The sequence below is a fragment of the Astatotilapia calliptera genome, chromosome 20, assembly GCF_964374335.1.
Source record: "Astatotilapia calliptera chromosome 20, fAstCal68.1, whole genome shotgun sequence".
Lineage (NCBI taxonomy): Eukaryota > Metazoa > Chordata > Actinopteri > Cichliformes > Cichlidae > Astatotilapia > Astatotilapia calliptera.
Genome location: NC_137441.1, coordinates 22,033,421 through 22,049,370, shown reverse-complemented (window position 1 = coordinate 22,049,370; position 15,950 = coordinate 22,033,421). Strand labels below are relative to the sequence as shown.

At 39.1% G+C, this 15,950-nt stretch overlaps 1 protein-coding gene across 1 annotated transcript in view; it reads right to left on the bottom strand.

Annotated features, from left to right (window-relative positions):
* Window positions 1–15,950, bottom strand: part of klhdc8b (kelch domain containing 8B) — a 264,416-nt gene that overhangs the window by 31,911 nt on the left and 216,555 nt on the right. Inside the window, exon 5 of the mRNA XM_026154336.2 lies at window positions 7,565–7,666. Within this exon, the coding sequence (XP_026010121.1) occupies window positions 7,565–7,666 (102 nt within the window). The remainder of the gene's footprint in view (window positions 1–7,564; window positions 7,667–15,950) is intronic.

Genomic DNA, 15,950 nt, shown 5'->3' with positions numbered 1-15,950 from the left:
ACCTCTCTCGGCTTTTGTTACCACTAATCATTTATTTAAGCTCAGTTTTTAAAACCTTAGGATGTAACTACAGCCCAGCCCATGCAGCAGTATATGAATGACTAACCTCGTATTGTGGATGGATTATCTCAGTTGTTCTCCTGGCTGAAGTTTGGTCCTTTTACAGCATCCTGCCATCCGATTACATTTCTTCCTGACCACCGAGAACACTCACGTTAACTTTTATCGAGTGGAAAAAAAGTTAGCTTGTTTATATTATGCTAACATAGCTGTGTCGCTAGGTCACGTAGCACATCATTATATACCAGCTAGCCCAACTTCAGTAACCCTACAAACGTCACTGCTGTTTAGTTTTCTGTCTTCATTTATGTTGGAAGTGATAACGGAGCTGTACGTTTTAATTTGTTTCCAAAACCCCGCAGTCAGGACATGCTATATTGTATTTAGATAGAAGCTAGCGAGCTAACTCCCTGCTAACTTCTAACTCCGTTAAATGTCATAAATTCAGTTTTCATGGATGCCTGGATGTTAAACTCAGTTGTTACACCTGGTAGAGCAGAACGCTGATCATTTTATTAAAGATGAAAGACTTTAGACAGTTTTTCAACTCTCAGTAATGCCATAGTGATCGTTTGATATATGGACCTGCAGCGGAGTTTAGGTCCAGACACGGCCAGTGACGTCAGACTGAACAACCGGATAAGATCCATGTATGTATTCCTTCCAAGAAAAACCTAAGAAAAACTCACCCCCAAAAACCAAACAAGTAGTCTTAAAATTACTTTAACTGTAACATCCTTTCTAAGGGAGGACTATAGGTAGGTGGAAAATACTGGAAACTAGTTCCGGCCATTTCAGAGGTGGTGTGACGTTGAGTGAAAACCTGTCCTGTGTCTATTATCATGGTTCACTTTGATCTTGACTACAGATATTAAATATCTGTAGCTTAGGTAACAAAACCTCATACATGAAGACAGATATGCTGATGTATTCCAGATGCCAATAGTGATAACTGACATTTTAATATGAGTGACAGAGAGGAGAGCAGTGCTGAACTGATTATTTGCTTCAGCGTTTACTTACATTTTTTTTTACCTATACAAATACTGTAAACTACATGCTAAAATTCAAATTTGAAAGCTACTTTTAGCTTCTCCCTTGTCACAAGGGTTTTATGCCCTTTCTGATGCAATCTCTTAGAGACTGGTGTTTCTCTACAAACATTTGTCAATGAAGAACAAGTTCTAAAGAGCTTGCAAAATTCAAGTAGGGTACTGTAAAAGGATGCCACGATAGCAACAAATCAGTTCATGAAATTTCTATTCCATAGTTAAGTGGTATTATTGCAAAGTGGAAGTGTTTAGGAAACACAGTAATCATGAAGTGACAGGCCATGTGAAGTTATGAAGCAGGGTTGACACAAAAACTGAGCAGCTGGAGCTTCATGACATGGACTTTTATGGTTGAGCAGCTCTTGTAATGTCTAGTTGGCCCACTGTGCTTGTCTTTAATGTTTAGTTTCTAAACATTTTTCTGTCAATTGAATTTACACATTAGTTAAAAAATCCAAGACAACAAGCTAAATATAGCTGTTGCAATATGGTACTGTATAGAAGATGGATGTAAAATAGATGTAAAATTGCCCAATGGTTTCTGACATTGCATTTTGAAAACTCATACTATATATTTGGCTGCCACCATATTCAGTTTTTGGATGCAAAATTGACTGTATTTAGACCTTGGTCAGCAAGCTATATCCAAAAACTCTATAAGTACATCACATATGTCTGCTGATGAATACACAGTGGCAGACTAACACTAGAATTTCACTCACCAGAATTAAACTGTGGTCTGTATCACACAACATTGCATTTTATTTGTCAGATAATTGCATAAAAATCATCTAATACAAACAACAATACAAACATGGTGTAGAGGCCCAGCTCAGTGATTTTAATCAGAGGACTTGAGCGTAATCAATTTTCTAATTTATGTTGAATATGTTGAAATTCCAGCAGGCGTGGAAGCAAATGAGGAGTAAGCATAAAAGCAGAATAAGACATTTTCTGCATCGCTTACTAAAGTGATGCTAAAATGACACTAAAGTTTGCTCGTTACTGTACTGTGACATTACTGATATACAGCTCAACGTAATGTCTTTGCAAATATATACTTTTTATATATTGCTTTTCAAGTCTTATTGAGCAGCATTTTAGATTACAGATCACATTTTAGCAAAACATTCATACAGTGTTTAAGTCCTATACACTTCAAACAATTTATCTATCCGTCATCAATTAATCTAACATGCATTTCTTAGGACTGTGGGTGAAAAGCCTGAGGCAAAGGACAAAACTTACACAAGCACAGAGAGAACATCTAAACTCCAAACAGAAAGGCAAACCACAGTGGTGCAACCATATACTTTCTATATGGCTTATTTGTATGGATATTTGAAGTTTGTTTGAAGTTTAGAACTTTATAATATGGATAATGGATGCCAATAAGAGCAGACTTGAGCTTGGAGTTGCTCGCTTTTGTGTGTTTTCGAAGCTGAATTCTACATGATGGTGTTGCCCATCCATCCAACCATTTTTCTACTGATTATCCAGGTTCAGATCACAGATAGCAGGAGTCTAAGTGGAGACACAGAGACCTTTCTGGCCACGCTTACATTCGAACACGGGATTCATTGTAAACAATCGATGAAGTCCAATAACAGAACACTTTCTGAGTTCAGCTGATTAGCAGATCATTCCTCCCAATACTGACCTTCAGGGCACACTGTCATTACCCATGTCAGCATAGAAGTAACTAGAAGTGGGAATCACCATACATCCCACGATATGATATTATCACAATACTTAACGCACGATACGATATTATTGCAATTTTTAAAAATATTTTGCGATATTCAGATTCTGTACATAAAGGTAAACTTTATCAATATTCATTTTATCTAATATCAAAGTCTCGCACTCAGTCTTTCTCTCATTTCAGTCAGTTTTATTGTTGACAAACTGAATGGTTTGTATTACAGTCTAGTCCAACTTAACTGAATGCAACCATCTGGTACAATTATAGCTATTCTGAACTATGCAATTTGTGAAACCTTATGCAGCCCCTTCAGCAACTGAAGAATTTGAAAGTTCAAAAACAAAATATAATTTTACATTAAATAAAAAAGTTTTAAACTTAATTAAAATAAAACATGTCTTAAATTAAAATAAGTAAACTGTCATGTTTATTGCTGCCAAAAAAAAGTTAAACACATTTGGACAGTGAAGGAATGTCAGGATTCTTGCTCAGAAAAAGGATCAACATGCTCTGAAGTCAGAGCACAAAAACCTTTTTTGTAACAAAATATCGATTTCTGCTGTCCCTGTATCGATACATTATTAGCAAACAAAATATCACGATACTACACAGTATCGATTTTTTCCCCCACCCCTAGAAGTAACCCAGTAGAACCACCACCTATTGTCTGCACAGAGAATCTTCAAAATCTCTGCTTTCTTAACCCTTCGTCAATTTAGCTGCATTCAAGAATGCCTTCGTGGATGTGTTTGCCTTTTTTATTTCCCTAGTCAACAGGCAGAGGGAGGGAAATGTGCCATGAACCAGAAATGACTCACAAGCCCAAAATATCATCATGGATTAGATGGCGAGCCAAGCTCACAGCTGACATTACCACAGAAGAAAATACAACACGTCTACCTCTTTCCCCCCGCTCACATACATTTATTTCTTTCATCCAGCTCAATCCTCTTTTCCCTTTCTTTCTCCATTGGCTGTTGAATTTCATAACTGTCTCTCTCAGCAGGACAAGATTGACGTTTTCCTCTCTTTCTCACATGGTCTGACACACACACACAAACACGCACAGCTGTCAGGCCACATCATTGACTGCCACTCTGGATCTGGGGCAAAAAAAACAAACTGCATAAGTTTTTTAGGCCTAGAGAGTGTGTTAGAGCAGCGGTCCCCAACCCCCGGGCCTCAGACCGGTACCGGTCCGTGAGTCATTTGGTACCGGGCCGCGAGAGTTGAGGCTCAGGTGTGAAATGTATGGTTTTCAGGGTTTTTATCGGTTTTCAGTGTTATTTTGTTATCGTTTTTATCGTTAATTCGGTTTTCCTGGGTCTTTTCACGTGTGTTATGAATAAATCTTCTTTTTTTTGGTACCGGTACTAGTTTTATTTTGTTGTATTTATCCGCGACACCTTAAAGGCCGGTCCGTGAAAATATTGTCGGGCATAAACCGGTCCGTGGCGCAAAAAAGGTTGGAGACCGCTGTGTAAGAGTGTAACTTAGAGTGACAAATCTATTTGCAAAAGGGGAATTGCAACTGTTAGCATGCAGAGGAGGAAGCTGAGAAGGATTGTGTTATTCTCCCCAAGCTTTTCATTGCTCCTCACACTGTAGATGTGTCAGATGTTTTCTCTCGGACATTAATGATGAGGATAAACATGATGGAAATTTAACCTAATAGGCTTAAGCTGGAGCTAAGCTGTGTTGATTTCATAGTAATGAAAAAAATAACTCTTCTCTTCCTGTAACTTCCTGCTCTGTGTTGCTGCTGAGGTTGTCTTACAAGAACAAACAGCTTTTGAATGCATCAACAGATTTCATTCTATAACTCTGGGCTTTACATCGGATTGCGTGTGTTGATACAGCTTTGTGGATATATAACCGAGGCTGTTCTTGCGGATGCATGCAAGTGCAAAAGAGGGTCAATATCTGTTTAACAAGCGTGTCACTGTGAAAAATGCTGACCTGTGATTAATTTGTAGCATTGCTCAATTTCACTTCACACTGTATTTACTTTAACAAATGCAGCTCAGTCAGGGAGAAAATGGAAAGTTAATGGAAAATTAATTTGCTGGTTTGTGAGCCTGTGTGTGGCCTTGATGAGAAATGAGAGTTGTGGTCTGCTCTGACAAGTTCAGTGTAAATGTTGAGGCCTTTTATCATCTGATGATCTCTTTAATAAACAAATAACAACAATTAGTCAAGCCAAGGCCTTGCTCTACATGGTGCAATTTAAGGGTTCCAGATACTGAGATAATTATGTGCTTATACCTGGATCACAGATGGTTTGACTCTATTTGTTTGTTTTAGAAGGAAAGTTGCAAAACAATGCACAGTTTTTTTCCTGAATGATCACATTCTTCAAACAATTCTATGTTGATGCCAGAGGTTCCTTAACAATGCCCCATCTACAGCATAGGTGACAAGTGGTTTGAATGGGAAAACTATCATATGCTAGGGCTTTCACATTCACAAGAATCCAGCTGAACATCCACAGGAGGTTTGTGTTAGGTAATCCACAGCTTGTCTAACACAGGGTTCCCCAAAGCTGCAAGCCACCTTCACCCCAACCTTTTCTTTAATGGTTTATCCAGCTTAATTAATGTCAATCAATGTCTTGTGTTATTAAAATGACCTCTGTTCTATGCTGGTATCTGTGCTTTTGCTGCTCTGTGAGCCTCTGGCTTTGCATATATGTACAAAGAAGGGTGTGAAGCTCCCAAAGTAACTGTACTGTGAAATGTCATGGAACAGCTGGATGAATGATCAATCTTCTTTTGACTATAGTGGTCCGTTTTGTTGTGAGAATGTTGTTAGTTTACTCCAGTCGAGTTTTACAAACACTAAAGATTCTCAAGTGACACACTAAGGCCTGATTTACACTTCTGTGGGGAGTCTTTGTAGAGTCTGACCTCATCTAAGCAAGTGACTGACAAGCCTTTTAGATCATCATGGTGCATGGTCCAGGTGTTTTATATGAGGAGCCACCTGGGCTCCCCCCCCTCCTGGCTCCCCACTTATTGCTGTTGTCAGGGGGAAATTGAACGTCAGGAAAAAATGTTTCCAATTCTTTCACATACATTATTATTCCTTATATTGGTATTGATAATTGTTATTCAAGAAATGCAGGGAAAAAGTAGGTGTAAATGTACAGGAGAAATCGAAAGTGGTGAACAAGCCAATCACAACACACGGCATGTATATGCAGTTGTTTTTTAAGGTTAGGGCGTTCAGAGGGGTTTGGAGTCATGATGTAGCTACGGTGTAGATTTCCCGCTGATCCCAAGTGGCTGATTGTGACCCACACCTGTTTTCACACCTTGGCTCTTGTGATTAGGTAGAGGATCATCAGGGGGTCCTTTTGTCCCTTTTTTGGGGTGAAACTCCCTCTGGGTTTAAATCTGGGACTCTCCACCATTTGACCCTTAGAACTGAAGAAGCTTCTCGGATGAGAGGTGAAATGTCTTCAAGCAACTTAAAGAAGTCCAGACGCTTTTCATTTTTGTGGAATATTAAAATTCTGCTCTTCAGCTAATACTTTTGTTAAATTTCTAGATCTTAGTTCTTGTTTAATTTAGCTTCCTTTCATATCCAGTCTCTTAGTCTTTCCTCTGTGTGTCCTCCTCAGCATCCTAAGTCAGTCATGTATGTTTACGTTTGTCGAAGTTTGCCTTTCTCGCTCTCGCTCTGACTCTTGGTCCTGTCATCTGTGTGGTTCTTATGTTCTAGTTTGGCTATTTCTTGCTTTCATGTCTGTTCCCCTTTCGTGTCCAGTCTGTTTTGTCTTCCTGGTCTGTCGTGTGTTTCTATTTCTGTTATCCCCTATCCTAGTGTCAAGCTCCTGAGTCTCAGTGTGCTTCTCACATTTTTTGGTTTACCTACAACATACCAAGAAATAAAAAAGGCTGAATGATTTAATCTTTCTAAATTATTAGCCTACAAGTACCAAACAATTTAATGCCAGCATTAAAAAGTTTGGCCAGCTTTAGTTAAAACCATCGAAGGATGGCTGTGTCCCCATTGTGCTCAATGTTCTGATGTTAAGATAAGATAAGATAAGATAAGATAACCTTTATTAGTCCCACACGTGGGAAATTTGTTTTGTCACAGCAGGAGTGGACAGTTATGAGGCAAAAATTATGTTGTTGTTTACCTCAAGTACAACATCTAAGTACAACATCTAAGTACAGCATCACTCAGATGTTGTACTTGAGGTACACACACAAAGGTATTTGTGCTTTGATGAATCACCTGCTTTCACCACAACCTTCTTGGAGCAAATAGTGCATAGGATCCACTTCCAAAGACCTGTATCCCCACCGGTGGTAGTCATCTATATCAACTGGGCTGCCTGCCTGTTCTGTTGGCTTCCTTCATCTGGATGTCTGTGATGCATGCATTGCACTACAATAGATCATTTTGGTGCTATGTCTGTATGGTATTAAATAATTTTAAAAAAAGGAAAATAATATTTTTATCCCTACCAGAAAAAAACATAACATGAGCAACGGCTCAATGGCAACAGGATCAAGGACACAGGCTGTATACAGTACATTCACACACCACTGAAAGACATTCAGTGATGTTTGTCTTTTTATTTCTTACATTTGTGATTTTTACGTAATTGTGTTATATAAATTAAATAAAGTTTCTTTGCCCATTGTTCTACTTCTCCTTCTTGAAATGAGGCACAGTGCTGTACTTGATTAACAGAAGGCAGGAAAAATGGATTAAATAGAAAAGAGCTGCTGACCTAGACCACCAGCTATGATGACTCTTCCACCCAGGCATCCTGCCACAAAGTCAGCCCTCTTCTCCCTCATCCTGGACATCCGAGTGGGTTTTATCCAAATACCTGCCAGAGGTAAAACACAAGAAACTGTCAGTTATCTTTCAGCACAGTCATCCACGACAGAAAGCAGTTTTCACTGCCATAGTATTTTAAAGAAAAACACGGTATATTGAGTATGTGGGGTCACAAGCAAAGATGCTCTCGGTGTGTTGGGTAACAGTCAAGTTCTTCAGAATTTAAATGACTACATTAATAAATGTGACTGCAGTGCTTTCAATTACCTCATTAAACTCAGAGTGAACAGTGGTCATACAAATGCAGATAAAAAATAGAAAACAAAAATTACTTTATCACAATCCCTGTTTCCAAAAAGTGCACAAAAGTACTCGTCATAATGAATAAAAAATGTTATCTTTAGCATATACCATTTAAACAGTGCATAAATATGCAGCTGACACAACAAACTGTAAGAAAGAAGAAAGCTATTTCGTTTTCCTACCAGCAGCCCTAGTTCCTAACTTATATAGACACTAAGTAGACAAATAAATACACTTCCTATAATATTTTCCACTAACTGTTCCTTTAGGTCAAGACAAATGTATTATGCATTAGGGTTCAGTTTCTTTGTAATTGTAACAATTGTAAAGGTCAGACTGTGCTTTGCTTGCATTTCTGCTGTTTGGGGGCAAAAAGAAAGAAAAAGCCAAAATGAATTAAAAATAATAGAAAAGAAGGAACAAGAAACATTATAGAAAGTTTCTGTTAGTACAACCCCTGCCTCAGGAGCTCCCTCCCACCATGGCCATCATTTTCCTTTTTAGGTCTAAAACTCAGAACCCGGCAGCACATTATAGCTCTATATATGGAGTATCACATGTAGTGACACACTCCTTTCCCATTCTCCATGTCCTCTTTGCCAAGGGTTCTGTGAGAGGGATGAGCTGTAAATTCAATAAAATACAGCAAAATACACAAAAGAACAACAATTAAAGTTGCTCTATATTTTAATACATTGAAATGAATAAAGACTATTAATTCAATTCAAATCAATTGTATTTACCTATACACAGCAAGTTGTCTTATTGTGTTTTATGTGAGATAAGATAAGTATTACTGCATGTAAAGTAGAACTTTTTCATCTTAGAGATGCACAGTGGTTTCTGCAGCTGTTTAATGTGATGGGTATCTAACAAACTCACAACAAAGACTTCAACAAACCAACGTAACTCTTTAACAGCATTTTGACCAAAATCAGATCAAAGTCTCTACGTGTGAGTTGAGCTGACCTGTCTATAGACCTTTTCAATGAAAAAGGTTATGTTGAGTTCTTCAGCGTTGGTGTGGAAATGTGGAAAGAGTGGAGAAATGTCTAACGGCTGTTTAGACATTTAGACTTGTTTTTTAGGGGGAAAAAAGTGGCAGGTTTAACTTATTTGTCCATAAAGCAATGGTTAAGAGAATTACTTTTAAAGTGAGCCAGTGAACAAAGGACCACATTTTTACCATATCTTTTTTTCTTCTTTTTAGCTAATGAGCTAATCATTGGCATTAGCGGTAATATACTGCGATGGTAAATGGTAGATGGATACTATCTGGTAGATGTTATCCATCACCAAATTGTGCACCCCCTGGTGAAAATCTCAACAGCAGTTAAATGGGAATCAAGGTGCTGTTCTACTCAGTACCTTTATGTAATATCATGATGTTTATCACGGCTAGCATAGCGATGCTGGCAGTATTGCGATGAGAAGAATGATAGTAGAAGGATAGTGATCATGATAGATCAACGGGTGGGCAGTTGAATTCTTGTGTGGGCCTTAAATAAGCTTTGTTGCATATTGTCTCACAGATGGCTGCCACTAAATGGTCACCACAGAGCAGTTATCTCACCTAACAGAAAGCTTGTAAGAGCACTTGTTCTTATGGGCGCACAGCGCTGGGAAAAATAAAATCTTCCCAACAGTGAGACAGTCCAAGGCTGGAGAGAGAGCTTATACCGGTATATAAATAGATGGAATTGTCTCTGGCAAACTGTTTTTCTCTAAACTCATTTCTGTTTACAGCAATCTTTGACTTGGTTTTTGAATTTTCAATGCACGACTACACAGGAGAAATAACAGAAAACATCTCTTTAGTTGGAAATTTCATTTACTCATTCTTTTAGGGAGCATGGGCAACAGAGACAAAAAACGCTATCAAGAAATAACAGAACTGTTGCATTTTAAAACATGTTCATCATGCTTAGAAACTAAAATGAATGAGTAAATCTGATTTACTGTAAACAGTGAAAGGCCTAAGGTGAGGCGACAGGAGGGGAGAATACTGTAATTTCGAGATAACAGAAATGTGTTGCAGAGCTGTTGTAGTGCTTCCTGTCAGGAAAGCAATAGCAGAGTTGCAGTGCAGCTAAATGGTAATCTCTGAATCAAGGGAGGGGGAGGCAGAGCCACCAGAAGACCATTAATAGATATGCTGGCTGCACCAGATCAGATATTCAGCCATGGAAAAACGAAAAGGCCAGATAATGTGCAAATATTGTCCTGACATATGGGAGGAGAGGAGCGAAGAGCCGAGCATTCAAATAAGCATGGAACTTTTGCTGCACTCTTCTTATCCAAGTTCTGTTTGTAGATATTTGACAGAAACAGCTAGGGCCATGCTTTTGTGTCTTTCTCAGCTATCTAAGATTCATTTTAGCTTCTTTGCATTTCTGATGCACTGATAAATAATTGTGTGTTTTGACCATCTTTGAGGAAAAACAGACGAGATGGGATCCAGAGATCCATGTAGCACCATGCAGTAACTAAAAACTGTCCTCAGTCAGGATTTCATGTTCCATAATCAAGAAAGGGTCCTTCAGTGCATTTTTTAAAGAACACAAAAATGTGAATATGGGGTTGTGCAAAATAAATTCTCTGAGCTCTTTTCAGAGTATGAAGGAGAAGAGGGAGAATGTTACAATAACTGGAAAAGTGTTGGGTGTAACACATTCCAAAGTAACATGTTACTGTAATCACATTACATTATACAGTAATGTAAAAATGTTAGGGAACTAAACATTATAGTTAGGGTAATGTTGAACTAAAATGCGTTTTCCTTTCTGCGCAATTCGGCCGCAGTCAGCTGGTTTTAGTTCATGTGCAGGAGGAAAAAAGTGAAGCGGCCTCATGATACAATCCAAATTTAAATTCAAGTTCAAGGGTCTGTCATTTTGACAGAGAGCACACATTGCAAAAGAGGTAAGAACAGGGTTTCCTGGGAACAGAAGCACTGGGAAAGGTTAATCACTGCATGAGGTAATGAAATTGCTTTTTACAATCTTTGCTCTTTACAGTGCCTATAAATGTGAGGAAGAGGAAGGAGTAGTTTATTTGTCCTTATTAGGAAATGACTGCGTTACAGCAATGGGAAAAAAATAATAAATCCAAAACTTGATGTTATACAATAAGGAACTAAAAATCAGTGCTGTGACTGTGGTATGAGGTTAGAAAGATCTCCAGCAGGGGCTAAAATTGATATTAGAGGAAGTTCTCAGCCGCATATCCTGTTATCATTTGGATAACTTCTTCATCAGATGATGGCAGAATTCAAATAGTGAGTTCAATCCTCCTGGATTCAAAGAACAACAATAATTACCACAAACCTCATTGCCAAGTTATGGATCATTCATAATGACGTGGCTGACTTGTCGTTTTAAAGTTCTTGAATTGGGTCCATCCAAGTTTCATAAACTGAATACAGGAGATTTTAAAATGATACCTTACTGAGAGTATCAAACTCTCCAAAGCACCACCATCTCTGGCTCAAGAGTTAGAAGGAAGCACTTTTGATGTACTTGAATTTGTGTAAAAATCTCTGCTGAAGAACCAGGTATGTTGGTTCTAGTGTTTAAGCTCACATCATTTTTTTCCTTTTTCTAAATTTCTTAGCTTCTTTAACCCCAACATAGTTCATCAGAAACAGTGCAGCTGTCCCATGTTAGTCACTTTAGGAGGAAATAACATTCAGACCAATAACTTCATGCACTTTCTATTATGTTGTGCTTTATTCATTAGTGGCTCAACCATGGGAGATCTGCAAGCTTTTGTGGATTTCTTAAATCACCTTTAAGTAAGCCACAAGGGCTTCAGTGCAATAGGTAATCATTTATAAATCTTTGAGTATAAAATAAAAACAAAACAAAACATAAAAATACCAAATTTTCAGTGTTTTCCACTGCATCGCCTTTATCATATCAAACTGAACAATGCTTTGTGTGCAGACAGGAGATGGCACCTGTGTGTGTTCTCACATAATATATTCTCTCACACAGCCTCTCACAAAGTTTGTCATGCAGAGAGCTACCAAGAGACAGGGCGAACCATTCTCACATACCAAAAGGAAAACTCACATGGTGCATTTTTCACTGCTGCTTTATCCTTTAAGAGGACAAATGAGCCACTTTGGGGAGGGAATGCTGCAATTTGTCAGCACAAATTATTAATTCGAAGGGCTGCAGCCAGCTGCAAACATTAAAGAAAAGCAGGGAGAAAGCAATATTTTACTTTGACTAACATTTCTCCAAGTGGTTCGGGATCAACTGACTGCTGTAAACACACACTTTCTGTCTGTGGTGAGAGGAGGTGAGTTGAGTGGCATGTGGGGCAGATATATGTCTGGTGGACTCAGCTGGAGGACAGGAGAGTGTGTTTATTTAAAGCTCGAAATCAATCCTCTTCGTTCTCCTGTTTCACCCTCCCAGACACTTCACTCTGTACCCATCACCATGTTCAATAAGACAGGTGCATGCATACTTAGAAAAGGCATATAAGTGGAGAGCAGAAGCACATACACGCGCACACACCCAAATCATATAAGCCACAAGTCTGTAAATAGATGCACACATGCACACAAAGACATTGTTGTATTTACAATCTCACCAACAGCATATTTCCAGTAAATGGGTAAAATTACAGCCTTTCTCACCCTGTTTTCAACACGATCAAAAGGTAGAAATGGGAAAATATTGGCAAGGTAGTGATGACAACATCCCCTCTCTGGGATCAAAACCTGGGAGCCAAGAATGTGTTTAATATTGCATGCACAAATGAAAGTGCTACACTGCATATCATCAAAATCCTAAACTGTTCCAGACACCAGTCAGCAATCATTTCTTTTTTAAGAACAATAGACTTTACTGACATTTGCTGCATCTCATAATGGCCACAGTTCTCCCCTTTTCAGATGACAAGAAGGTACATCTACACAAAATCCTGCAGGAATTGTAAAACTAAACTCCCCACAGTAAACACCAGAGCTACAAACCAAGCCAGTTCATTGCTACAATACTGCAGCTTTGTATGAATAGCTGGGCTTCCATACAAGTACTTTGTATGGATTTTGGACAGTGATGACTGTTGTACTGCAATCTCAGCTTATCACTCCAGTTGAACTTGGTTGATACTTAGAAATGAAACCCAGCTGAAATGCAAATAAATTATAGACATATTTCATCATATTTTAGTGGGTCATAAAAGAAAAACACATGCATCAAGGAAAAAGATTAGTTCATTTAAATGTATTTTAATAGGATATCCAACCAGTTCCACAGTCAAGGATTAAGCCTAGTCCCAGACTGAAAGGAAACCTTTAATTTATCTCCTCTGAAACAAGTTGAATCTAAAACTAGGCTTAATTTACGCCTGTGAAAATGAGCCATCTAGAGGATTTCTGTCTCACTGTGCAATGGTGAGTTTAGAAGACTTGCAGTTTATAAGTCTCTTAAATAGGGGATCAGTACAAGTGTAGTTGACATTATGGAAATAACTTCTTCAATTGGTATTTTTAATGTAGACTAGCAGACATATTTTGACCGCATGCAACCTCTGTGTTTGACAGAAAAGTTGCCTTGTACTTCCTGAGTAACGTCAGCCATGTTTTCTTGTTATAGTCTGTCTCATTCAGTCATTGTCAGTTAAGGTCTTTACAAACTTAAGACAGTTTTCCTCAAGGTTCAATATTTTCTGCCTCTCTTAGGAGTGTCTTGTCTACATTCTCTGTTTAAACATTTATTGTCCTGTTAAAGGATCATTTGCTGGTCCAGTATAATTAGAATCTGGGTGAAAACCACACCATTGTTCCAGAATGTCAGTTTTGACTAAAAGAGGCAGTCTCTCTCCAGTATCTTGACATAGACCTTCCCTGGCTGATGTATGATCACCCTAGTTGAACATAGCAAATTGTGGACAATCTCCATTCCAATTCTTAAAGAGGGGGTACTGCCTTCCACCTCGATACAGTGTTGCTGAGGCATGTCGGCCACAACAGTCCCACAGCATCCATAGAGCTCTCTACCCGGTGCTGCCTCCTCCAGCTTTTCTGAAGAAAGACCTAGGCATTTAAGACAGCCAAGAGATGTAATCTCTTGAGTGGGTCCTAGGACTGCTAGGAGTCTCTTCCTGGTAGGGTATGCTGGCTTCACAACTCATCTTGGAGGTACCCAGGACACATCCTAGTGAAATGTCTATACCACCACAACTGGCTCCTTTCCATTTGAAGGAGAAGCAGCTCTACTCCGACTACCTTCCCAATGACCAAGCTCCTCTGTCTATGTCTAAGGGAGAGTCCAGACATCATTTTCAGGAAGCTGATTTCCGCTGTTCATATCTACAAATTCGTATATCTAGCTACACCAGGGGTAGGCAACTACAGGTATCGAGTGCCGGTGTCCTGCAGGTTTTAGATGTGTCCTTGATCCATCACAGCTGAGTCAAATGGCTAAATTACCATCTCAACATTTTTGAAGTTCTCCAGAGGCCTGGTAATGAACTAATCATTTGATTCAGGTGTGTTGACCCAGGGTAAGATCTAAAACCTGCAGGACACCGGCACTCGAGGCCTGGAGTTGCCCACCCCTGACATCCATTCATCCATTCGCTTCCGCCTATCCTTTTCAGGGTCGCGGGGGGTGCTGGAGCCTACCCCAGCTGTCATAGGGCGAGAGGCGGGGTACACCCTGGACAGGTCGCCAGTCCGTCGCAGGGCCCCCCTGACAAACACTGACTGGTAAATTGATAGGTTTGTTTTCTCGTTCATCTCTCTCTTTACCAAAACAGACTGGCACAGCATCTGTATCACTGCAAACACCACACTAAGGCTACGTTCACACTGCAGGCAAAAGCGCATCAAATCCGATTTTTTTGACCCTATGCGACCCATACCCGATCATGCTATGACAGTGTGAACGGCACAAATCCGATATTTTCAAATCCGATCTGGGTCACTTTCGTATGTGGTACTGAATCCGATACATATCCGATGTTTTAGAAAGCAACTGCTGTTTGAACGGTCATGTCGCATTAAATCCGTCTTTTAAGTCACTGACACAAGGCACACGCCAATTATCAGCTCTGGAGAAGCGCCCGAGAAGACATCACGAACGCTTCTGGGCCATCCAGTGAAACTGTTGGGAAGACAACGTTGGAGAAACGTGAACATTTTATTTGTACTGTATAATCTGCAGATTCTGACAGAAATCTGCAACTATCCTTTGAAGCACCGCTCCTCTCTAAAACAGCAATAAGGATAATTATTAGGTTATCTACATTATTAAGTAAATAACAAAATAACTTAAAGCAAAAATTGGGAAACGCGTTGTGTGTGACATCTTCTTTTGCGCATGCGGGCCGCTTTGAGAGCTAGAGCGCGTTTGCTGTCGCATTTTATTTGTAGTGTGAACGAGCAGACAAAAAAATCGGATTTGATCAAAAAATCGGAATTGAGCATTAAGACCTGCAGTGTGGACGTAGCCTAATCCATGTGTCAATCTCCCATTTACCCTTTGGAGGGGCTGTAGAGATCTGGTAAAATGTGGATCGGGCAAAAGTGAAAGGCCTGTGTGGCCCAATCCCCTGTTACTGAAACAATATTATTTATAGAACGTGGCCATGGCTCACAATTTGGGGCAGCTTTCAGATGAAGCTGGTCGCTCTCTTGGAAATCAGTTCTTCTTTAAGCAACTTAAAGCAACTTTTTTCTTTTTTATGTATCTGTTGAAGTAAGACTAATGATGCTCACAACAAAACATATATGTTTTTAGAAGCAGTAGAATCCGATATATTTCTTAAAAGTTTCTTATGGATAGACTCTCCATCCTTGGAAATGCTGGCATGGTGATAATTATAATAGATGGAACTCTAATGGATGTAGTTTGTACTTATTTGATACAACAGTTCCTTCTCAAATTGGATAAATTCCTTCTTATGAAAAAAACAATTGATAAATGATTCACATTATGAGGATATACTTACACATTATCTCGACAATACCTATCTCAGAGTATAAATCATCACTGAAAGTGTTTGCGCAA